The sequence below is a fragment of the Amblyraja radiata genome, chromosome 17 (genome assembly GCF_010909765.2).
Source record: "Amblyraja radiata isolate CabotCenter1 chromosome 17, sAmbRad1.1.pri, whole genome shotgun sequence".
NCBI lineage: Eukaryota > Metazoa > Chordata > Chondrichthyes > Rajiformes > Rajidae > Amblyraja > Amblyraja radiata.
In genome coordinates, this window is record NC_045972.1 from 16,665,923 (window position 1) to 16,689,851 (window position 23,929).

Here is a 23,929-nt window from a genome sequence, read left to right on the forward strand (position 1 = left end):
TAAACAGACAAGTGAGCCTTATTTTGTTGGGGTAGTCAGATCCTTGAACCTGTTTCCTTGAAACATGCTTCCAGGGTCTCCATCCAGGTCAGCTGTTTTCCAAGAGCCTTCCCTTATGAAAGTAGATCTGAATTCTGACACCGAGATCTGGTGAACACACCTAAGCAGAACTTTGTTGCCGGTTCAAAATATGCATAAAGGAAATTGAGCTCAGCAAGTTGGGATGTGTTCTTGCCAGAGATCACCCCAATTTTGGCTTGTAAACCATGGTGATATTCAGGTTCCATAATCACCTAACATCTGCTTAATTGAATTGAGTTTCCAGCTTGTATGAAATTCTCTGGTATCCTTGATAACCTTGCAGAGACGCTCTTGACCTTGTACACTGGGATGATCCTTGAAAACCTTTGATCTGGACTTTAACAGAGAGTGATTCACCTGTCCATCTACGGTGTCCGGATAGGATCAACCCTAGCTGTCTTTGTTGGAACACGTGTCAATACATTTCTTGATAAAATTGGTGACAGCTGATGAAGTGACAGCAGGCTGGATGAAGTGATTGTGAATATGTTCCAGTCTACCAACTCAAGGTTGTCCTGAAGTAGTCTGTCAGACCACTACTGATCGTACTTGCTACCAAATTCAGGAACAGCTTTTTCCTTGCTTTTGTCAGACAACTGAACCGACCTCTGAGGATGTTGACCTGATCTTCCAACCTACCTCATTGTAGACCGTGCATTTCTTTTAATCTACACTTACGGCACTATATTTCTCTTTGCAGTACGTGTTGTACTTGTGTATGACTTGGTTACAGTCATGTATGGTATGTTCTCCAGAGATGCTGCTTGACCCGCTGAGCTACTCCAGCACTTTGAGTCTTTATCAGTACGAATGTTACTCTTTATGTTGGTGCCTTGTGCTTCAATTTGTAAACCGGATGGAGCAGCACTGATAGATGATCAGACGGGCTGAAATAGGGGCCAGGGATGGAGCGATAATGGTAATTAATGGTGGTGTAGCAGTGCATGTTGAGGAAAACGTTCACCAGAGGATAGTGATTTTAGTAATTTGTTGCAGTGGCCCTATGGAATCGGCAAACATTATTGAACTGTTTTTATTGTTGAAATGTGTATTTGGATGCATTTAGTTGATTCTTAGATGCATACATGAATGCAAATCTGAATTATTATTAGCTCCTCATTTCACATCAAGGTGATTTTTACTTTTAACTTTCTGTTTTGGTGTTCATGGAATGTTATTGCAGTTTTATAAGAAGGGTAAAATGTCCTGTAAATTCTCCAAACCACAGAGAAAAATGATAGTACTTTGCGTGGCCCAGAACTCTATCCCCCATGTGCGTGATCATAGCTACTGTTTGCTATGGAGTTGTCATGAGTTTGTAAATCAGTGTCGGCTTCTTTGGCGAATCAGTAGTCTATTTGGTCTTTGCATTGATTTCAAGTGCAGAGTTGCTTTGTACATCCTCTATTTACAAAAGTAAAAGGTAGTTTAAACCATACAGAAACATAGAACATAGAAAAATAGGTTCAGCAGTAGACCATTTGGCCCTTTGAGCCAGCACCACCATTCGATATGATCATGGCCGATCATCTAAAATCAATACCCCGTTCCTGCTTTTTACCCCATATCCCTTGATTCATTTAGCCCTAAGAGCTATATCTAACTTGAAAACATCCTTCACTGCCTTCAGTGGCAGAGAATCGACCTTCACAGCCTTCTGTGGCAGAGAATTCCAGAGATTCACAACTGGGTGAAAAAGATTTTCTCATCATAGTCCTAAATGGCGTACCCTTTATTCTTAAACTGTGACCCCCGGTTCTGGACTCCCCCAACATCAGGATTTTTTTTTTCCTGCATCAAGCCTGTCAAATCCTGTAAGAATTTTATATGTTTCTATAAGATCACCTCTCATCCATCTAAATTCCTGTGAATACAAGCCCAGTCGACCCATTCTTTCATCATATGTCAGTCCCGCCATCCCGGGAATTATCCTGGTGAACCTACGCCGCATTCCCTCAATAGCAATAACGTGTTTCCTCAAATTAGGAGACTAAAATTGCACACAATACTCCAGGTGTGGTCTCACCAGGGCCCTGTTCAACTGCAGTAGGACCTCCTTGCTCCTAAACTCAAATCATCTTGCAATGAAGGCCAACATGCCATTAGCTCTCTTCACTGCCTGCTGTACCTGCATGCTGATGTACAAGCACACCCAGGTCTCGTTGCACGTCCCCGTTTCCTAATCTGACACCATTCAATAATAATCTGACTTCCTGTTCTTGCCACCAAAGTGGGTAACCTCACATTTATCCACATTATACTGCATCTGCCACCAAACCTCACCCAACCTATCCAATCACCCTGCAGCCTCATAGCATCCTCCTCACAGCTCACACTGCCACCCAGCTTTGTGTCATCCACAAACTTGGAGATGTTACATTCGCCACTGAAACTAATTGAAATTTGATCTCACTCATGTCATCTCATCATACTACTTTTTTAGGTACATCTGCCAAATGATTATTAGTTTCCCTAATGCCATTTGCGGTTTGCCTCAATTTTTCAGTGGAAGACTTCGCTGGCTAATGGAATGGTATTAGAAATGCGGGTTGGCTAATCTTAGAGCCTTTTCAAATTATTCTGCGGTATCTTCCTTTACGCTAGAAGGTTAATCGAACTTTGTGGAAAAGTTGGCACAAAATTTAATTTACGTCAAATTTAATAGACTAATTTCAGATTCAGATTCAATTTTAATTGTCATTGTCAGTGTACAATACAGAGACAACGAAATGCATTTAGCATCTCCCTGGAAGAGTGACATAGCAAATGATTTGAATAAATAATAATAAGTGTCCGGGGCGGGGGGGGGGGGGGGGGGGGGCGCGAGTGGCAGTCACCGAGGTACGTGGTTGAGTAGAGTGACAGCCGCCGGGAAGAAGCTGTTCCTGGACCTGCTGGTTCGGCAACGGAGAGACCTGTAGCGCCTCCTGGATGGTAGGAGGGTAAACAGTCCACGGTTGGGGTGAGAGCAGTCCTTGGCGATGCTGAGCGCCCTCCGCAGACAACGCTTGCTTTGGACAGACTCAATGGAGGGGAGCGAGGAACCGGTGAGGCGTTGGGCAATTTTCACCACCCTCTGCAATGCCTTCCGGTCGGAGACAGAGCAGTTGCCATACCATACTGTGATGCAGTTGGTAAGGATGCTCTTGATGGTGCAGCGGTAGAAGTTCACCAGGATCTGAGGAGACAGATGGACCTTCTTCAGTCTCCTCAGGAAGAAGAGACGCTGGTGAGCCTTCTTGGTCAGAGTTGAGGTATTGTGGGTCCAAGAGAGGTCATCGGAGATGTTGACTCCCAGGAACCTGAAGCTAGAAACACGTTCCACCTCCGTCCCGTTAATGTGGATGGGGGTGTGCGTGCTGCCCCTGGAGTTCCTGAAGTCTACAATGAGCTCCTTGGTCTTCTTGGAGTTCAGGGCCAGGTTGTTGTCAGCGCACCATGCTGCTAAGTGCTGGACCTCCTCCCTGTAGGCCGACTCATCGTTGTTGCTGATGAGGCCAATCACCATTGTATCATCTGCATACTTGATGATGGTGTTAGTACCAAGTACTGGTGTGCAGTCATAGGTGAAGAGGGAGTAGAGGAGGGGGCTCAGCACACAGTCCTGTGGAACGCCGGTGTGCAGGGTGAGGGTTGAAGACGTGTGCTTGTCTAACCTAACAGACTGGGGCCTGTTGGTTAGAAAGTCCAGTATCCAGTTGCAGAGGGAGAGGTCGATGCCCAGGTTACCGAATTTGGTGATCAGTTTTGATGGTATAATGGTGTTGAATGCTGAGCTGTAATCGATGAACAGCATTCTTACGTAAGTGTCTGTTGTCGAGGTGGGAGAGGGCGGAGTGAAGTGCCGTATACGTCGTAGGGGGTGAGTGTGAGGGGTTGGTGATCGGCAGGTAGCACAGCCTTGATGGCTGTCTCTAGATTGTCCCTGTCGAAGCGGCCATAGAAGTGATTACACTCCTCAAGGAAGGAGGCGTCGCTGGATGTGGGGGTGGTGTTGGAGGGTCTGTAGTCCGTGATGGCCTGGATGCCTTGCCACATGCGTCGGGGGTCGGAGTTGTTGTTGAAGTGCTCCTCAATCCTGAGCTTATGGCAGTGCTTGGCCTTCTTGATGCCCCTCTTCAGGTTAGCCCTGGCTGAACTGTAGGCTCGAGCATCGCCTGACCTGAAAGCGGTGTCCCGTGCTTTCAGCAGTAGCCTGACCTCGCTGTTCATCCATGGCTTCTGATTCGGGAATATGGTCACCTGTTTGAGGGAGGTGACACTATTGATGGTGGAGTTTATAAAGTCCAGAACAGAGGATGTGTAGGAATCAATGTCCGTGTGGGAGTCAAGGGTGGCCTGGGCTGCAAACGCCTTCCAGTCAGTGTTTCCAAAACACTGCTGAAGTGTGAAGTCCGCTTCCTCTGACCAGACTTTAACTGTCCTCACAGTTGGTTTAACCCGTCTGATGAGTGGGGAGTACTTAGGGAGCAGGAACAATGAGACGTGATCAGACTGACCAAGGTGGGGGAGGTGGATGGCTTTGTAAGTTTCAGCCATGTTGGTGTAGACTTTGTCCAGTGTCTTGTCTACTCTAGCGGGGAAGGAAACATATTGGTGGAATTTGGGGAGTACAGTCTTCAGGTTAGAGTGATTGAAGTCACCCGCAACAATGAAGGCTGCCTCGGGGTTGTGCGTCTGTTGATTGCTAATGGCAGTATGCAGCTCTTTCATTGCAAGCTTGGCATTAGCATCAGGAGGGATATAGGCTGCAGTCACAACAGTGGAGGTGAACTCTCTGGGCAGATAGAACGGTCTGCATCTAACCAAGAGGAACTCAAGGTTAGCTGAGCAGTGACTCTCGATGATGGTGGAGTCCGTGCACCATGCTTTATTTACATAAATGCACAGACCCCCACCTCTGGTCTTACCGGAGTCTGATGTCCTGTCCGCTCGGAGTAAATGACGCCCCGATAGCTGGATGGCGCTGTCAGGAACGTCAGTGTTCAGCCAAGTTTCCGTGAAGATCAGGATGTTGCAGTCCTTGATCCAGTTGTGGGAGGTGATCCTTAGCCGGAGTTGCATAATTTAATTGACTTTAAATATAATGATCCAGCATGCAAATGTCTGCAAGATTGTTTGGGCATGGGTAATACCAGCACACTGGCTTCCCTTAAATTCTTATTCTATAGCTATTTAAAAAGTAAACAGTGACTGTAAATGATTTTCATAAGTATGTGAATGAATATATATTATCCCACAGGTAGTAAGTAATATGATTTACACCAATTTACCATGCATCTAGTTATCTGAATAAAGATGTTTTGAGCTTGGGAATCTGATAACCTAATATATGAGCAAACAAAGTTAATCAAGCTCAAAACTAGCACGGCTACCATGCTGCTCATGATTTGCATAGTTTCCATTTAATCACCTGCATCCCTTCCAATAGCTACACAATTCACAACTTTTCTACCCTTGCGTTTCACAATTCACAACTATTTGTCCTTTATGGACTCAAATCTGTCGTTTTACCTCTAGCCTTTGTCCAACCATCTGCCTATCAAAATCCCCTATCACCTGCCAGATCTGTCCTACCCCTCCACATTTCCAGCTTTCATTGCCCCCACCCCCCTTGCAGAAGGGTCCCGACCCAAGCCGTCACCTATCCTCGTTCTCCAGAGATGTTGTCCGACCCGCTGAGTTACTCCAGCATTTTGTCTTTCTTTGGTATAAACCAGCGTCTGCAGTTCCATGTTATTCTGGTTAATCTTCTGGTTCCCACTCTACTTATGTACTGCCTATATATACGTACGAGTATTTGGGAGATGAGCGGGATGGATTTGCCGGCCGCTGCAGGGCTGCATACATCTTGTGGCCATAAGTCCTACTTTTGAACTGTTCAATTTACGAACAGTTCACAGGAATGGACCCTGCTGTAACCAGGGGATGATTTGTCGAACACATGAAAAGTAAGTTGTCATATGCCCAAAATTAGGATGTTAAGATGTTTGTGTAAGTCTTCATGTGACTTCAGTTCTGAACAGAATTTAACTTCCTATGGAACTTCTAAACCTTGAACTGACCGTAGTGTTCTCACATTTATTTATTTAAATAGATGTTATGTTATTACTGTTGGAACATCTGGGACTCTCATCCAAAAATTCTTAGGCTGTCTGAACTACAACTGAAACTAACAACGTTCAATCCTTTCAGTGGGAATTGTCTTTTGGTCATGTTTCCCACTGGCTTTGATTTTTTTTAAAAAGCATTGTGGATTATTAGTGTGAAAATGGAAAAGATCAACTAAGGAATATTTACTGCTGTTGATTGCTGAATGTTACTTAAAAGAGTGTCTCTTGTTTTTAGGATCTCACCATGTTTTCCTTTCCTTTCCAGTTGTCTATCACCATGGAAACAGTGCAACTGGCGGACATTACACCACTGATGTCTTCCACATTGGTCTTAATGGCTGGCTGCGTATTGATGACCAGATAGTCAAAGTGATAAACCAGTACCATGTTGTGAAGCCCTCTGCTGAACGTACAGCCTACCTCCTGTACTATCGCCGCGTTGATCTGCTGTGAACTGTCACTGCTGTGTTGCTCCAGCATCTTGCTTCCCACAACACCAACTGTCAGATTAAAAACCCTCCCCTCCCTCATTGCAATTTTTCCAAATCCACTTCCAGTAATTTCAGATTAAAGCATAATTGGGAAAAACCTGGAGATGTGCACCAGCAGCAAATCTTGTAGATTTATATCTCTATGTGACACCTTTCATAACATTTAACTCCATTCATATCAGTCGCTAAAGTTTTTTGCTTTTGTTAATAGGTAACACATCAGCCTATGATTTTTTGGGAGGGACAAGTGTTCCATTGTGCCGAATGCTTTGATGTTTTGATGAGAAAAAAACTTGCGTGTGATTACTGGGTGTTGAGTAGCATTAGGATGCTGACAGTTTAAAGGAAATACTTAATGAAAAAAGCTTAACATTGCATGTTACAAAAATTACATGCAATCCACATTTGAGATTGAAATGTTGAGTCTGCATAGGTGGGTGATCGTAACTTTGCTGCAGTTACAAAGACTTCTGATTGCAATTATGCTTCTGTGTACACAATTGAAACTTGATAAAAAAAATGATTGATATAATTCCATTAACAGTTCAGTCTGGCTTTGTTTACTTTCTGTGGTTTTGCTCCTCTAATTGTTGAAATGGAACTGCACCCAATTTAGTGATATTTATGGAAAATTGAGCTTTATTGCCCTTCAGTTAATAAATTCATCACAAGCTCTTTAAATAACTGTTTGGGACCTGCATTGGGTGCACAGTCACAATGGAACATTGATTTAAAACCTTTTTTCAACTTTTCTGTACTGATATCAGAAATTGGCAAACTTAAAGACCTCTAGTTCTAGAATGATAAGTTAGTTAATCTTTCAAAAACAACTGATAAGTCAACATTGGTTTTTAATATGTCTGAGCTGTAACAAAAGAGTAACTCTTCCCTCTGAAATGTTTTGATTCTTAGGAAACGCAGTTTACTTTTGCTTATTGTAACATTCTTACAAACATGCAGTTAACTGGCAACTCATTCCACTGTTGATTGCCACACAACTGCTGTATAAATTCTCACAACTTGCTCACATGACAGTCAAACGGGCTGCTTGTTTGGGTCAGTGAATTGTTACCATCTGTCCGATAACCTAGTAATTGTCTTATCCAAAAACGTCCTAATTTTCTGCCCTATCTTCCGTGGTTAATAGTTGAAATAAAATGTATTTGCATTTTTTTTTACTGAACTGGACTAATTTTACTGCCGTAAGAAATCAAACTTCTGAGCCATTAGGCAATGGCAAATACTTTGTTATTAGTATTGAGGATGCAGATTTTCTGTTGGGATGGAAGGTGGCTCGTGTTGGGGATTGGTCTGTTTTAAACCCTTTTTCCATATTTGGTTGTCAGGGATTGATAAAGTATCTGAAACTTTTGTTTAAAGACCTGTTTAGTTCTTACATGCAAAGATATATTTTCCTGACCTTTTTATGTATTCAGCCATTGGAATCTCTAACTTGTGCATTCCCAAATAAAAACTTTCCCCTCTACTTTGAAATCCATTCTTAGATGACCAAACATGGTTGGCATTTTAATGTGAGATATTTTCAAAGCTTTTTAAGAACTATACTTGCGTGGTAACCAAATGATTTGCTTTTAGATTCTGTGAACTTGATCTTACAAGTTAATTTGTTGTCTTGCAGAAGAAACTACCTTGAATAAAAGTCTATTACTATGGAAAATTGTTATGTGTAATCTATTTTACTAAGGTGTTAGTCCTTACATTTTATGTTTGAGTTTTCATTTATGTAATGTGATTTATTCATCCAAATCATTACAAAAAAGGTTCCATATCTGCTCAATATCTGTTTTTGCTATTTGAACATTCCTGAATCCTGCAAATGTTAAAGAAATTCAGTTGCAATTAAAAAAAAAAAAACATTATCAGGTTAATGTTTGTGGTTAGCTGGTGTAAACATAAATTCAGAAAAGGCTGAAGCAGTCAGCATTTCCAGCAGCATCTTGAGAGAGCTAACATGTTTTTTCCCTATCATCCCACTTCCCCTGGTTTCTCTACAACTTAAAACAAATTTATTTTTCCATAGGGTCTTCATCTTGAAACATTGTTTTCCACAGATCTACTGAATGTGTTCAACTCGACATGTTTGTATTCCAACAGTTGCAAGGTTGTTTTACATTTCCATCAACCAATGTAAAACTGCTGCTCCAATTATGTTTAAAATACTGATAGCAAAAAAAAATATTACCCCCCTCCCTCACTTTGTTATGAAGCTATTATAAATCATTTCATATGTAGGAAGAGCGATCAGGCTGCGGAACTATCATTACAGCTTCATCACGCAGCTCTGAATGATTCGATTTGGTACCAGATCAACTTTACCAATTGATACAGGCAAGGATTTTGTGAAACTTTCCCACTTGGACAAACAGCTGATGAAAGCTTGAAATCTCCAATTAAACTCGGGTCATGCACCACAAAACCAGCTCTACAGCATTGGTTTGCTGAAGTAATTTTGGCAGCTCGGTGGCATTGTCTATCTTGGGGAAGAAAAAACGTTTTTATTTATATGCTTTGCTTGCTTTACTTTGGCCAACTGAAATTAAGTCAAACACCGTCTGACAGGCAGCTGCCAGCCAGCCTGTGCATGGAGCATTATTTTGTGACTCCATATGAACTTAATTCATAAAACTCACATAATTGGCGTAAAGTTCTCAGAACAATGTTTGGATTGGCTGTGCAGCCCAGAACCCAGTCCTTCAGAAACAACAGATTGCTTTGAATCACGCTAGTTATGGCAATGCATCTTTTCCTTTAGTTAAACTTTGTAAGTGTAAGCGATTCCTCTTTGGTTTGCATGTTGACCCGAATTAAGATAAGCGGCAAAATTTGGGAGATTTTCGTTTAGACTTTATAAACCAATACATTTAGATAAAACTTCAATGGGGAGCATGAATGGAAATGCTTATTGCTGCAACTAAATTATTCAGAAATACTTTAAAAACATATCTCTGTCTCTGTCTCATTTTCAGTGCAAGGTTTTTTTTTTAGACTGCTGAGTATTACAGCTAAACTAATATGGATGCTTACATTTTTTTATACAAGTGCAGAATCTTGTTTCTTCAGATTTTAGTCTCTTCTGTTTAATTAGTGAGATTCATCACATTGGCATCGGTGTGGAGGATAGCAATGGCAGAAGCCACTCAGAGTTGGGCTGTTTGACGTCATAAGCTGTAGCACAAAGACTTGTAAGAAAGAGCACAGCGAAATAGCAAGAGTTGGCCACTAGCTCCCTTCCAAGGAATACAAATCCAAACTGTTTAGCCTTTTGATAGGAAAAACATCCTAGATTTAAGCCTGGAAAATATCCTTTGGACTGCCTCCAAATTTTTTATATTTTGTTTTGCGCAAGGGGATCAAAACTGCATAGATTCCTCACCCACACCCTGAAAACTAACATAACCTCCCTATTCTTAAATGCTTTGCAACAAGGGTCAACATGCTGTTTGCTATCTTAGCCACTTGTTGGGCCTGCCTGCTAACTTCTTGAGATGCATGTATGAGAACAGCTAAATCCTGAATTTTACTCACTTGCAGTCTCTCTCCATTTAGGTAATCCGCCCTTTGATTCTTCATACAGAAGTGCTAGACCTCGTACTTTTCCACATTTAAACTAAGTTTGTCAGCATTTTGCCTAATTACTCAAATCTATCTACCCATTTGCAGAATCACAATGTCCTTATAACTTGCCCTTCTGCCTATTTTTGTATCACCAGCCAATTTTGAAACCCATCCCTTTGTTTTCTTGTCCAGGTCATCAATGTAAATAGTAAACCAGTGAGGTCCTAGAACACATCCTTCTGGTAGTCCACTTGTTACAAGTGGAGCCTGCAGAAGATTCATTTATTCCATCTCTGCTATGTGACAGCAGTTATCAAACCATGCTAATGTGTTTCCTCAAAAATCCCATCTGCTCTTAGTTTGTGCACCAGCCACTTGTGTGGCACCTTGTCAAACCCTTTATGAAATCTAAATACACTATATAGATTCCCCCACCACATCAAGTCTTGCCCGTCACATCCTCAGAATTCAAGCCTATTTTTTAAATGTGACTGACCTTCATAAAACCATGTTGGCTTGGTGTGATTATATTCAGTATTCATGTAATTACCTTTTTCCTTTAAAATATGTAGCAAGCTTGCACATGCATGTGTTGCTGCATACAAGTTCCAGCCAGCAAACAGCTGAGAATATTAAAATCTTTAAAATGTTACCTATTTTTTACATTATGCACTTTTTTTGTCTCTCTTGACGTAGATCTGTCACTTGTTTTCATTTATTCCATGTTATTGTTTTATTAATGGAGAATACTGATTCAGTTACAGGACTGTTAAACGGATTAAGTGAAATCCCTTCACAACAGTTGATTTGTTTTCAATTTTAATTCCAGATTAATAATTGCACAAATGACGACAAAATAATCATTTTACCATTCAAAACCCATCTAGTTGCTAATAAATTTGCTGCCTTCGATTAAGCTGTTTGGTAACTACAGCTGTAACACTCTTTCTTATCCCAAATTGTTTAGCAAGTTTAATTATGTTAAAACTTCCATGTTAAGTAATCCATCAGTGATCTTCCATCATAAAGCTGCACTGAGCAAATTCAATTCCAAAAAAAAGTTTTATCATAATTTGATTATTCTGAAAATAGATATGATAGTGGCATTTAAGGGACTTTTGGATAGGCACGTGGACGTGCAGGGAATGGAGGGATATAGGTTTTGTGCAGTTAAATAAGAACTTGGTGTCATGTTCGGCATATATTTTGGGCGGGGGAATAGGGGGAAACAGTTTTTCAGTCACTTACCTGGACGGAGATGCGTCTTTTCTCTGTGTCTCATCTTCGCCTCTCCGCCCCTCGTGGCCTACCAACTGGATTGGCGCGGCCTTTCCTACCGGAGACCGGCCCAGAGCAGCGGGCACAGCGCTGAGTTGCCATCGCGGAGCGGGGCAATCCCTTGCCAGGGATCGCCAGTGTTGTAGCTCTGTCCAGCTCAGCCTGTGGACTTCGGAAGCCGCGGTCTCCGTTGAGAAGCGGCCGATTCGGAACTCCAAGCCGCTGAGTGTGTTCCTCCGTTCTGACGCCGGAGTTTTCATCATCCCGGCGAGAGGGTCTGTACATCGGGCTGTCCAAAGTGGCGACTGGGTAAACAAAGAGGAAGATGACAGAACTTTATTGCCTTCCTTCACAGTGTGAAACATTGATTCCACTGTGGTAGATGTTTCTGTTAAACCCTATTGTGTATTGTGTTCTTTTTATTCGTATAGTTGTATGGTAACTCAAATTTCACTGTAGCAATTGGTGCATGTGACAATAAATGTGAATTTGAACTTGAACGTAAACTGAACATAAAACTCCAAATATGGCCTCACCATTGTGTTGTATGATTGCAACATAACATTCCAACTTTTATACTCAATATCTATATTACTAAAAGTCTCATCTTGATCACTTCCTGTTGCAATGTATTGTGGTGCATAGGTCCCGAAACGAAAGAGAGGAGTCAGGTATTTCGAGAGGCACCTTTATTTGTGTTCCTCCTGGTTGTAGGGAAGTCCACACGAGAGAAAGATGGCACTCAAACCCCTGCCTTTAAACCCTCTGAACCACTCCCGTGCCGAGGGGTTCGACAGTTAGGATGGCCCGACCCTTGGGAGCCGCCACAGGACCCCCCCCCCCCCCCCAGAACCCGAGGCATGAAACGCACCGGCGGGTGCAGGACCCGGCCGGCCTGCGTGCGGAAGTCAGCCGATCGTGGGGCTGGCGGAGGCACAGGTGGAGGGACAGGTTGAGGGTGGAGTGACAAGGCAGAGCGAGCCGTGAAGGGGGGCGCCCTCGAGGCCGAGGTTGGGCAACCAGCACCGGCTGGTCAATGTCCAGGTGTGCTGGCTCCAATTGACACGGCCTCCGGCCGGCCCCCCATGTCCATGACAAAGGTCGTCTGCCCGTGTTCCAGCACCCGGACGGGCCCTCGTACAGCCTCTGGAGTGGCGTCCGGTGGGCATCACGGCGCACGAAAACGTATGGGCAGTCCCGGAGGGCTGATGGCACATGCGGGCGAAATGTCCCATGTCGGGACGGCGCTTTAAGGTGAATGAGGGCGTTTCCTGCTGCACCGACGGCACGAACTCCCTGGGCACCCTGAGTGGCGACCCGTACACGAGCTCAGCTGATGATGAGGCCAAGTCCTCTTTAGGAGCAGTCCGAATGCCCAGCATGACCCACGGCAACTCGTCCATCCAGTCCGGGCCGGAGAGTCGTGTCTTCAGCGCTGCCTTGAGCTGCCGGTGGAACCTCTCGGGTGATAAGCCGTGGTGTGGTGCATCCGCACCCCGAGCAAGCGAGCCATGGCCGACCACAGCTCGGAGGTGAACTGTGGCCCCCGGTCTGAGGAGATGTGTGCCGGCACCCCGAAGCGAGCAATCCAGTGCGCGAACAACGCGCGTGCGCGTAGCTGTTGAAGTGTCGGCCAGCGGAATGGCCTCCGGCCACCGCGTGAAGCGGTCCACCATCGTGAGGAGGTGGGTGATGCCCCAGGACGGCGGGAGATGCCCTACAATGTCTACGTGGAGATGGTCGAATCGCTGGCGAGGTAGGCCGAACTCCTGTAGAGGCCCACGGACATGGCGCTGAATCTTTGCCGTCTGGCACGGAATGCAGGTACGAGCCCAGTGGCCAACCTGCTTGCGCAGACCGTGCCACATGAAACGAGCGGCCACTAGTGCCGTTGTCGCCCGGATTGATGGGTGAGACAATCCGTGGATAACCTCAAAAACCCTCCGGCGGCAGGGACGATACATCGCACAGGATCGTCACTCCTCCAGGACCGAGAGGGCCATCCTCGAGGCGGAGGCCGGAGATGGCAGTCCAGTAGGCGGGCATCTCACCATCCGTGAGCTGTGCCTCTGCCAAGGCAGAATAGTCAATTCCGGGCGCCACCTCGAAAACGGCGTCTATAGCGGGGTGGGACAATGCGTTGGCCACCCGGTTCTCTTTCCCCTCGACGTAGCGGATAGATGTGGTATATTCCGAAATGTAGGCCAATTGCCGCTGCTGTCGTGCGGACCAGGGGTCGGAAACCTTCGCCAGGGCGAAAGTGAGCGGCTTGTGGTCCGTGTAGGCGGTGAACGGGCGGCCCTCCAGGAAATAGCGGAAGTGGCGCACTGCCAGGTACAGAGCCAGGAGCTCGCGATCGAACGCGCTGTATTTGGTCTGCGTGTGGTTGAGGTGCTGGCTGAAGAAGGCCAGGGGCCGCCAGCCTCCGCCCGTCAGTTGCTCCAGCACGGCACCAATCGCCGACTCCGAGGCGTCCACCATGAGAGCAGTCGGGGCATCTTCCCGCGGGTGCACCAGCAGTACGGCCCGAGCAAGGGCCTCCTTCGCGCCGCCAAATGCTGCCACTGCCTCGTGGGTCTATTCGACGTTCTTATGCTGCCCATCCGCCAGAAGTTGATACAGCGGCCGCATGATGTGGGCCGCGGATGGCACAAAACGATGGTAAAATGCCACCATGCCGACAAACTCCTGCAGGCCACGCACCGTGCGTGGGCGGGGAAACCGACCGATGGCGTCGACCCTGTCCGGCAGGGGAACCGCGCCTTGCGAAGTCACGCGGTGGCCGAGGAAGTCGATCTCAGTTACCCCAAAACGGCACTTGGCGAGGTTGATAGCCAAACCATGCTCGCTGAGCCACTGACAGAGCTGCCGGAGGTGGGCGCAGTGCTCCTGCTGCGAGCGGCTGGCCACCAGGATGTCGTCCAGGTAAACAAACACAAAATCGAGGTCGCGACACACTCCGTCCATTAAGCGTTGAAAAGCCTGTGCAGCGTTCATGAGGCCGAAAGGCATCCGCGTGAACTCATAAAGTCCGAATGGCGTGATGATCGCCATCTTGGGTACATCCTCCGGGTGGACCGGAATCTGGTTATAACCCCGTACCAGATCTACTTTTGAAAATATTGTAGCCCCAGCCAAATGGGCGGTGAAGTCCTGGATGTGGGGTACGGGGTATCGATCCGCTGTTGTTGCGGCATTCAGCCGCCAGTAATCCCCGCAAGGTCGCCAGCCCCCGCTTGCCTTAGGGACCATGTGAAGTGGGGACGCCCATGGGCTGCTTGAAGGGCGGACGATCCCCAAGGACTCCATCGTGCCAGACGCAGTTTATCCGGCGGCAGTCGGCGTGCTCGTGCGTGGATAGGTGGGCCGGTAGTTTGTATAAAATGTACCACTCCGTGACTGAGGGTCAATGACCGAAACTGTGGGGTCAGGATATCCGGGGACGCGGCCAAGATCCGAGCGAAGCGGGAATCCACGGACGACAGGGGGCATCCCACCGGCTGATCCAAACGTAACGTGATCGGCTCCATCGTAGCGGCGTTGACCAAGCGCTGACGCCTGACGTCCACCAGGAGGGAATGCGCCCGGAGGAAGTCGGCTCTGAGCAACGGCTGGGAGACATCAGCAATGGTGAACCGCCACGAGAAATGGCAGGAGCCGAACACGATCGGGACCATGCGCACTCCATACATGCGGAAGGGGCTGCCATTCGGCGCGGTGAGGACGGGCCCCCGCTCACCGGAACAAATGTCGGCCAGTGAAGGGGGCAGGACGCAGAGCTCCGCTCCAGTATCAATGAGGAAGCGGGTCCCGGAGCGCCGATCTTAGGCGAAGAGGCGGTGAATTTGGCCGGCCGTCGCGGGGACTATTGGCAGCCGGCCCTGGCAATTCCCGGGAATGTGCACGGCTGGCGGCATTGTCGTGCTGCAGCACCCCAGCGCTGATGGTGGTAGCACCAGCGCCTCATGTTGGTGGTACTTGGAGCTTGCTGGCTCCTGTTGGTGGCACCTGCAGCTTGCTGGCGCTGGACTGCAAGTGCAGTACCCGACACGGCCGCGGGGGGCGATCTTACGGGCCGTCGGGCTGGAGCTGTCACTCCTTCCACAGCTCCCCCGCCCCACCGGAGGAAATCGGGATCTGCCGGGGTGACGTCATCGGTGTGCCTGCCGACGGCCAGTGCGTTGACGTCATCAGGGCGCGTCATCCTCAGTGCGCCCCCGTGGCTGCTAACGGCCAGCGCGTTGACGTCATCAGGGCGCGCCATCCACAGCGCGTCGGGATGCCTCCCGAGGGCCGTGATGTTGGCGAAGGAGGCGTCCGTGAGCTGAAGACGGATGTAGGCTGGCAGCAGATGGAGGTAAGTGTACTCAAACAACAGGCACGGCGTTTGCCCATCCAGGAGAGCAACCATCTCCTTTAGGAGACTTGATGGCCGTCAGTCGCCTAGGCCCTCCATATGAAGGAGCCTAGCAGCACGCTCCATCCTGCTGAGTCCATAAATCTGGAGCAGGAGCTCCTTAAGGCTGAGGTATTTATCGGTGGCCGGGGGGGCTGCGAGGAAGTCCGTGACCTCTTCAACCATGTCCTGGTCGAGGGCCCCTACCAGGTAATAGAAACGGGTGGCATCGACTGTGATGCCCCGCAGGTTGAATTGGGCCTCCGCCTGCTAGAACCAGATGTGCGGCCGGGTGGTCCAGAAGGTGGGGAATTTTACAGAGACTGCGTCCAGAGACAGGGCCTGGCTGGCCTGTGAGGTGGGAGGGCTTTCTGCTTTCTGCTTTCTCCATCATGACGACAATGGAGCGTCGGGGTCACCAATGTGGTGCGTAGGTCTCGAAACGAAAGAGAGGAGTCGGGTATTTCGAGGCACCTTTATTTGTGTTCCTTCCGGTTGTAGGGAAGTCCACACGAGAGAAAGATGGCACCCAAACCCCTGCCTTTAAACCCTCTGGTTAAGGGCCGCCTCCGGACTGATCCACTCCCGTGCCGAGGGGTTCGACAGTTAGGATGGCCCGACCCTTGGGAACCGCCACAGTATATTGATTTTAGAAAAAACGCTACCACATACGGCTGTGATTTTTGGCCATCTTACTCAGAGCCCCCCTCCGCTGGACAGGATAAGAGGATTTTCCCCATCGATGAAAAAGAAAAGACTTATTAATGTTTAAAAAATGTTGAGATTCTCTCTCCTGAAGGCCACGCCCCTTCCGGAGGGACGATTAAACCCAGAAGTGTGGAGGTGCCTTAGTTCTCTGCAAGATGGGGGGAGCGAGAGGTTGCAATTCTCAGTCTGAGCTGTGAATAACACTGAACACGTGTACGAAACTGTGAGTGGTTTTTACTGACCTGTCAGTGCTCTTAATGTGGTTTGAAAATGCAAAAGTGTTTTTTGGTTTGAGAATGCAAAAGTTGCCTTGCCTAATTGAAAAGTTGGTTTGAGAATGCTAATGTTGCCCTGCCTAATTGAAAGGTTGGTTTGTGAATGCTAAAGTTGCCTTGCCTAATTGAAAAGTTGTTTTGAAAATGCAAAAGTTGCCTTGCCATCTATATAATTAAAAGTCTAATCTTGACCATTTCCTGTTTGCGCTGTATATTGATTTTAGGAAAAACGCTACCACGTACGACTGTGAATTTTGGCCATCTTACTCCCCCCCCCCCCCCCCTCCGCTCATCAGGTGCCAAGGATTTTTCCATCGATGAAAAATAAATGAGTTATTAGTGTTTAAAAAATGTTGAGATTCTCTCTCCTGTCAATCACGCCATGAAAGCCACGGCCGTTCTGGTGGGATGGACTATAAAACCTGGAAGTGTGGGCGTGGCTCGGTCTCTGCAGAAGGGGGAGGGAGAGGTCACGACTCTCTTTAGTGACCTTGCACCCTGCTTGAAATGGTATGAAACTGCATTTGAATTTGGTGGCCTTGCACCCTGCTTGAAGTGGTATGAAACTGCTCCGGAATTTGGTGGCCTTGCACCCTGCTTGAAGTGGCATTTCAAGGAACAGACGTGAGCCTTGAGTGAGTGAGCTGCCAGCCCACCAGCCTTGGGTGAGTGAGCTGCCAGCACACTAGGCTTGAGTGACTGAGCTGCCAGCCCAAGAATCCATTCGGCCCACAATGTCCATACTAGCCCTCGGGAAACCAGTCCCTTCAGCCCAAAACACCCATACTAGCACTCCAGAAAGCCCCCCCCCCCTCACTGGCCACCAATATTGGAATTGGTGGAGAGGTGGAATATTGCGTTGGGGGACCAGCCCTCCCGTGTGAAGCTGAGACCCAATGGGTCCACCTTAGTTTAGTCGCACCTAAAGAAGGGTGTCGACCCGAAATGTCACCCATTCGTTTTCTCCCGAGATGCTGCCTGACCCGCTGAGTTACTCCAGCACTTTGTGTCTATATTTGGTATATTCCATTTGTGCACTTGGTTTAATGATCTTTTCGGATAGTATTTCAAAACACTTTTGTTGACATCGCTGTGCCAATTAGTTTGAGGCACCCAAGTTTCTTGATTAGTAAGGTTGTCAGAGGTTATGGGGAGAAGGCAGGAGAATGGGGTTGAGAGGAAAAGATAGATCAGCCATGATTGAATGGTAGAGTAAACTGGATGTGTCAAATGGCCTAATTCTGCTCCTATAACTTATGAAGGCAGCAGTGCATTCACTCATAGCAGGCAGTGCAGTTAAATTGATCTGCAGCAAATTCATTCAACAAATACAAGTAGGGATAATTCTATGGAGCAATGCAGTCAATGATGGGTAGATGCATACAAATTGCATCCTTCAAATCAATCTCAGTCCTTGCAAGATTTGGAACAAGCAGGGATGAAGTTTCAATCATCTTGGGTTCATGGAGAATGGAAGCAGGCCAGTCAGGGCAGCTCGCCAGCCAGTGGGAGAAAAGAGGAAAGTATACAGTAATGGCAGAACAGGAGCATTAATAGAAGGTTCCTAGCATACATGTCCATAGCACCCTGAAAGGGTCAACACGCAGTGGCATAGCGCTAGAGACATGGCTCCAGGGTGACCAAGGCTGGGAGCTGAACATCCAGGGATATTCAATATTCAGGAGGGATAGAGAGAAAGGAAAAGGAGGTGGGGTAGCGTTGCTGATTAGAGAGGAGATTAACGCAATGGAAAGGAAGGACATTAGTTTGGGGGATGTGGAATCGGTATGGGTAGAGCTGCAAAATACTAAGGGGCAGAAAACGCTGGTGGGTGTTGTGTACAGGCCACCTAACAGTAGTAGTGAAGTTGGAGATGGTATCAAACAGGAAATTAGAAATGCGTGCGACAAAGGCAAAACCGTTATAATGGGTGACTTCAATCTACATATAGATTGGGTGAATCAAATTGGCAGGGGTGCTGAGGAAGAGGATTTCTTGGAATGTATGCGGGATAGTTATCTAAATCAACATGTAGAGGAACCAACGAGAGAGCAGGCTATTTTAGACTGGGTATTGAGTAATGAGGAAGGGTTAGTTAGCAGTCTTGTTGTACGTGCCCCCTTGGGCAAGAGTGACCATAATATGGTTGAGTTCTTCATTAGGATGGAGAGTGACATTGTTAATTCAGAAACAATAGTTCTGAACTTAAAGAAAGGTAACTTTGAGGGTATGAGACGTGAATTGGCCAAGATTGACTGGCAATTAATTCTAAAAGGGTTGACGGTGGATATGCAATGGAAGACATTTAAAGACTGCATGGATGAACTACAAAAATTGTTCACCCCAGTTTGGCAAAAGAATAAATCAGGGAAGGTAGTGCATCCGTGGATAACAGGGGAAATCAGGGATAGTATCAAAGCGAAGGATGATGCGTACAAATTAGCCAGAAAAAGCAGCATACCGGAGAGGACTGGGAGAAATTCAGAGACCAGCAGAGGAGGACAAAGGGCTTAATTAGGAAAGGAAAAATAGATTATGAAAGAAAACTGGCAGGGAACATAAAAACTGACTGCAAAAGTTTTTATAGATATGTGAAAAGAAAGAGATTAGTTAAAACAAATGTAGGTCCCTTGCAGTCAGAAACAGGTGAGTTGATCATGGGGAACAAGGATATGGCGGACCAATTGAATAACTACTTTGGTTCCGTCTTCACTTAGGAAGACATAAATAATCTGCCGGAAATAGCAGGGGACCGCGGGTCAAAGGAGTTGGAGGAATTGAGTGAAATCCAGGTTAGCCGGGAAGTGGTGTTGGGTAAATTGAATGAATTAAAGGCCGATAAATCCCCAGGGCCAGATAGGCTGCATCCCAGAGTACTTAAGGAAGTAGCTCCAGAAATAGTGGATGCATTAGTAATAATCTTTCAAAACTCTTTAGATTCTGGAGTAGTTCCTGAGGATTGGCGGGTAGCAAACGTAATCCCACTTTTTAAGAAGGGAGGAAGAGAGAAAACGGGGAATTACAGACCAGTTAGTCTAACATCGGTAGTGGGGAAACTGCTAGAGTCAGTTATTAAAGATGGGATAGCAGCACATTTGGAAAGTGGTGAAATCATTGGACAAAGTCAGCATGGATTTACAAAAGGTAAATCATGTCTGACGAATCTGATAGAATTTTTCGAGGATGTAACTAGTAGCGTGGATAGGGGAAAACCAGTGGATGTGGTGTATCTGGACTTCCAGAAGGCTTTCGACAAGGTCCCACATAAGAGATTAGTATACAAACTTAAAGCACACGGCATTGGAGGGGGCGCTGCTCTGGCAGCAGCCATGTCATGCAGCTCGTCAGTTTTTCAACTTTTTTTTATTTTTTTAGTATGTTTTAAAGTCTGTATTTAATGTTTCTTTGTGTGTTTTGTGTGGGGGGTGGTGTGGGGGGGTAAGGGGGAACCGCTTCGGTCGCCTCCTCCACGGAGAGGCGAGTTTTTCCAGGTCGCCTCCCCCGTGGCCTAACATCAAGGATCGACGCGGCCTTTCCCGGAGACGCGCCCGGGGCTTCAGCGGCGGGCGCAGCGTGGACTCTCGGCGTGGAGCGGGTGAGCCCTCGCTGGAGGGGAGCGCTCCGTTTCGCTGGCCCGGGGCAGCCGGCAGCCTGAAGTCGCAGCCTGAAGTCGCGGTCTGCAGAGCTCCAGCTGGTGCGGTGTCTACAGCCCGGGATCTCACGTTGGGGACCCGGGGGAAGAAGAAGCCATCACTGCCGGCCCGCGGCCGACTTCTACCGCGGGTCCGGCATGGACTTACCATCACCCCTGGAGGGGAGCTTCGACCGCCTGCCCTGCAGTCTACGGTGCTTCTGGCTGCGGCGGGGACTTAAATCTTGACCGCCGGTCTGCGGCCTACAACAACTTAAAGCCGCGGTCTCCGGTGAGGAAGAGCCGATCCTGACCACGGGGGGGGGGGGGGGAATGGAGGAGGACTGGCCAAATTTTGTGCCTTCCACCACAGTGATGAATGCTGTGGTGGATGTTTGTGTTACAGTTTTATTGTGGTTATGTGTTCTTTATTATTGTATCGCTGCAGACAACCCAAATTTCCACCAGCCTGGCTGTGTGGCAATAAATTATATCTAATCTAATTGGGGGTTCAGTATTGATGTGGATAGAGAACTGGCTGGCAAACAGGAAGCAAAGAGTAGGAGTAAACGGGTCCTTTTCACAATGGCGGGCAGTGACTAGTGGGGTACCGCAAGGCTCAGTGCTGGGACCCCAGCTATTTACAATATATATTAATGATCTGGATGAGGGAATTGAAGGCAATATCTCCAAGTTTGCGGATGACACTAAGCTGGGGGGCAGTGTTAGCTGTGAGGAGGATGCTAGGAGACTGCAATGTGACTTGGATAGGCTGGGTGAGTGGGCAAATGTTTGGCAGATGCAGTATAATGTGGATAAATGTGAGGTTATCCATTTTGGTGGCAAAAACAGGAAAGCAGACTATTATCTAAATGGTGGCCGACTAGGAAAAGGGGAGATGCAGCGAGACCTGGGTGTCATGGTACACCAGTCATTGAAAGTAGGCATGCAGGTGCAGCAGGCAGTGAAGAAAGCGAATGGTATGTTAGCTTTCATAGCAAAAGGATTTGAGTATAGGAGCAGGGAGGTTCTACTGCAGTTGTACAGGGTCTTGGTGAGACCACACCTGGAGTATTGTGTACAGTTTTGGTCCCCAAATCTGAGGAAGGACATTATTGCCATAGAGGGAGTGCAGAGAAGGTTCACCAGACTGATTCCTGGGATGTCAGGACTGTCTTATGAAGAAAGACTGGATAGACTTGGTTTATACTCTCTAGAATTTAGGAGATTGAGAGGGGATCTTATAGAAACTTACAAAATTCTTAAGGGGTTGGACAGGCTAGATGCAGGAAGATTGCTCCCGATGTTGGGGAAGTCCAGGACAAGGGGTCACAGCTTAAGGATAAGGGGGAAATCCTTTAAAACCGAGATGAGAAGAACTTTTTTCACACAGAGAGTGGTGAATCTCTGGAACTCTCTGCCACAGAGGGTAGTCGAGGCCAGTTCATTGGCTATATTTAAGAGGGAGTTAGATGTGGCCCTTGCGACTAAGGGGATCAGAGGGTATGGAGAGAAGGCAGGTACGGGATACTGAGTTGGATGATCAGCCATGATCATATTGAATGGCGGTGCAGGCTCGAAGGGCCGAATGGCCTACTCCTGCACCTAATTTCTATGTTTCTATGTTTCTGGAGTTGCTGCCTTACAGCGCTTTCAGTGCCAGAGATGCGGGTTTGACCCTGACTATGGGTGCTGTCAATACGGAGTTTGTACGTTCTCCCTGTGACCTTGTGGGCTTTCTCCGAGATCTTCGGTTTCCTCCCACATTCCAAGGACGTACAGGTTTGTAGGTTAATTGGCTTGGTATAAATGTAAATTGTCCCCAGTCAGTGTAGAGTAGTGTTAATGTGCGGGGATCACTGGTTGGCATGGACTCGGTGAGCCGAAGGGGCTGTTTCCGCGCTGTATCTCTAAACTAAAATAAACTAAACAAGTGGATAAGGTGGTAAACAAGGCACATGACATCCTTGTCTTCATGGATCGAGCATTAAGTATAAAAGATGTCAGGCCATATTGCAGGTCTTTGGTTGGACCACATTGGGAGCATTGCTTATAGTTCTGGTCGCCAAGTTTTAGGAATAATAATAATAATATCTTTTATTGTCATTGCACATCAGTGCAACGAGATTTGGTATGCAGCTTCCAACCGATGTCAAAAAAAATAAAAAGAAATAAACTATGCGACGTGACCATCTGAGGGAGACAGTCCAGGTGGGATAGGGGCACTCAGCAGGGCCGGTTCAGAGCCGCTATAGCTCTGGGAATGAAGCTGTTTATGAGTCTGGAGGTTCGGGCGTAGAAGGCCTTGTAACGTCTGCGGAGGGAAGTAGTTCGAACAGTCCGTTACAAGGGTGTGAGGAGTCTTTATGGATGCTGACGGCCTTCCTGAGGCACCGTGTGTGGTAGATACCCTCCAAGGCTGGTAGCTGTGTCCCAATAATCCTCTGCGCTCTGTGTACGACGCGCTGAAAAGCTCTCTCCGCCTCCGTGCAGCTGAGATACCACACAGAGATGCCATACGTTAATATGTTCTCTGTGGTGCAGCGGTAGAAGGTTGTCAGCAGCTGTTGGGGCAGACCAGTCTTTTTTAGTGTCCTTCTTGACCAGCGCAGCGGTGTTGGTGGACCATGTGAGGTCCTCTGAAATGTGAGTGCCCAGAAACTTAAAGCTGGACACTCTCTCCACACTTTCCCCGTAGATGGAGATTGGGGCGTATTCTCCATTATGGACCTCCTGAAGTCAATAATCAGCTCCTTGATCTTGGTGGTGTTTAGTGACAAGTTGTTACGTGCGTACCAGTCCGCCAGGTTCTGCACCTCCGCTCTGTAATTTGTTTCATCACCGTCGGTGATCAGCCCAATCACTGTTGTGTCGTCTGCAAACTTCACGATGGTGTTGGTGTCGAATGCAGGGACACAGTCGTGAGTGAAGAGGGAGTAGAGCATGGGGCTTAGTATACAGCCCTGTGGTGTGCCGGTGCTCAGGGTGATAGTGGAGGACAGGTACGGGCCCAGTCTCACTGCCTGCGGTCGCTCCGTCAGAAAGTTCAGGATCCAATCGCATATCGGCGAGCTGAGGCCTAGCTGGTGGAGTTTGGTGGTGAGCTTGGTGGGGATGACCGTATTGAATGCAGAGCTATAGTCAATGAAGAGCATCCTTACGTACGTGCCCTGTCTATCCAGGTGAGTCAGGACAGTGTGAAGAGCCAGAGAGATGGCATCCTCTGTCGATCATAAATTTGCATACAGGGCAAATAGAGAGTCCAGTGAGGCAGGGATGCTGGATTTGATGTGGGAGAGGACCAGCCTTTCAAAGCACTCCGTTGGTATTGGAGTTAGGGCAACCGGGCGGTAGTCGTTCAGGTTGGTGACTTTAGACTT

The 23,929-nt window shown here is 47.3% G+C and overlaps 1 protein-coding gene across 1 annotated transcript in view; it reads left to right on the forward strand.

The window, feature by feature from the left end:
- usp10 (ubiquitin specific peptidase 10) overlaps positions 1 to 8,363 on the forward strand; it is a 77,146-nt gene extending 68,783 nt beyond the window's left edge. Inside the window, exon 14 of the mRNA XM_033035793.1 lies at positions 6,460 to 8,363. Within this exon, the coding sequence (XP_032891684.1) occupies positions 6,460 to 6,647 (188 nt within the window). The 3' untranslated portion in view covers positions 6,648 to 8,363. The remainder of the gene's footprint in view (positions 1 to 6,459) is intronic.
- The last annotated feature ends 15,566 nt before the right edge of the window (positions 8,364 to 23,929 follow it).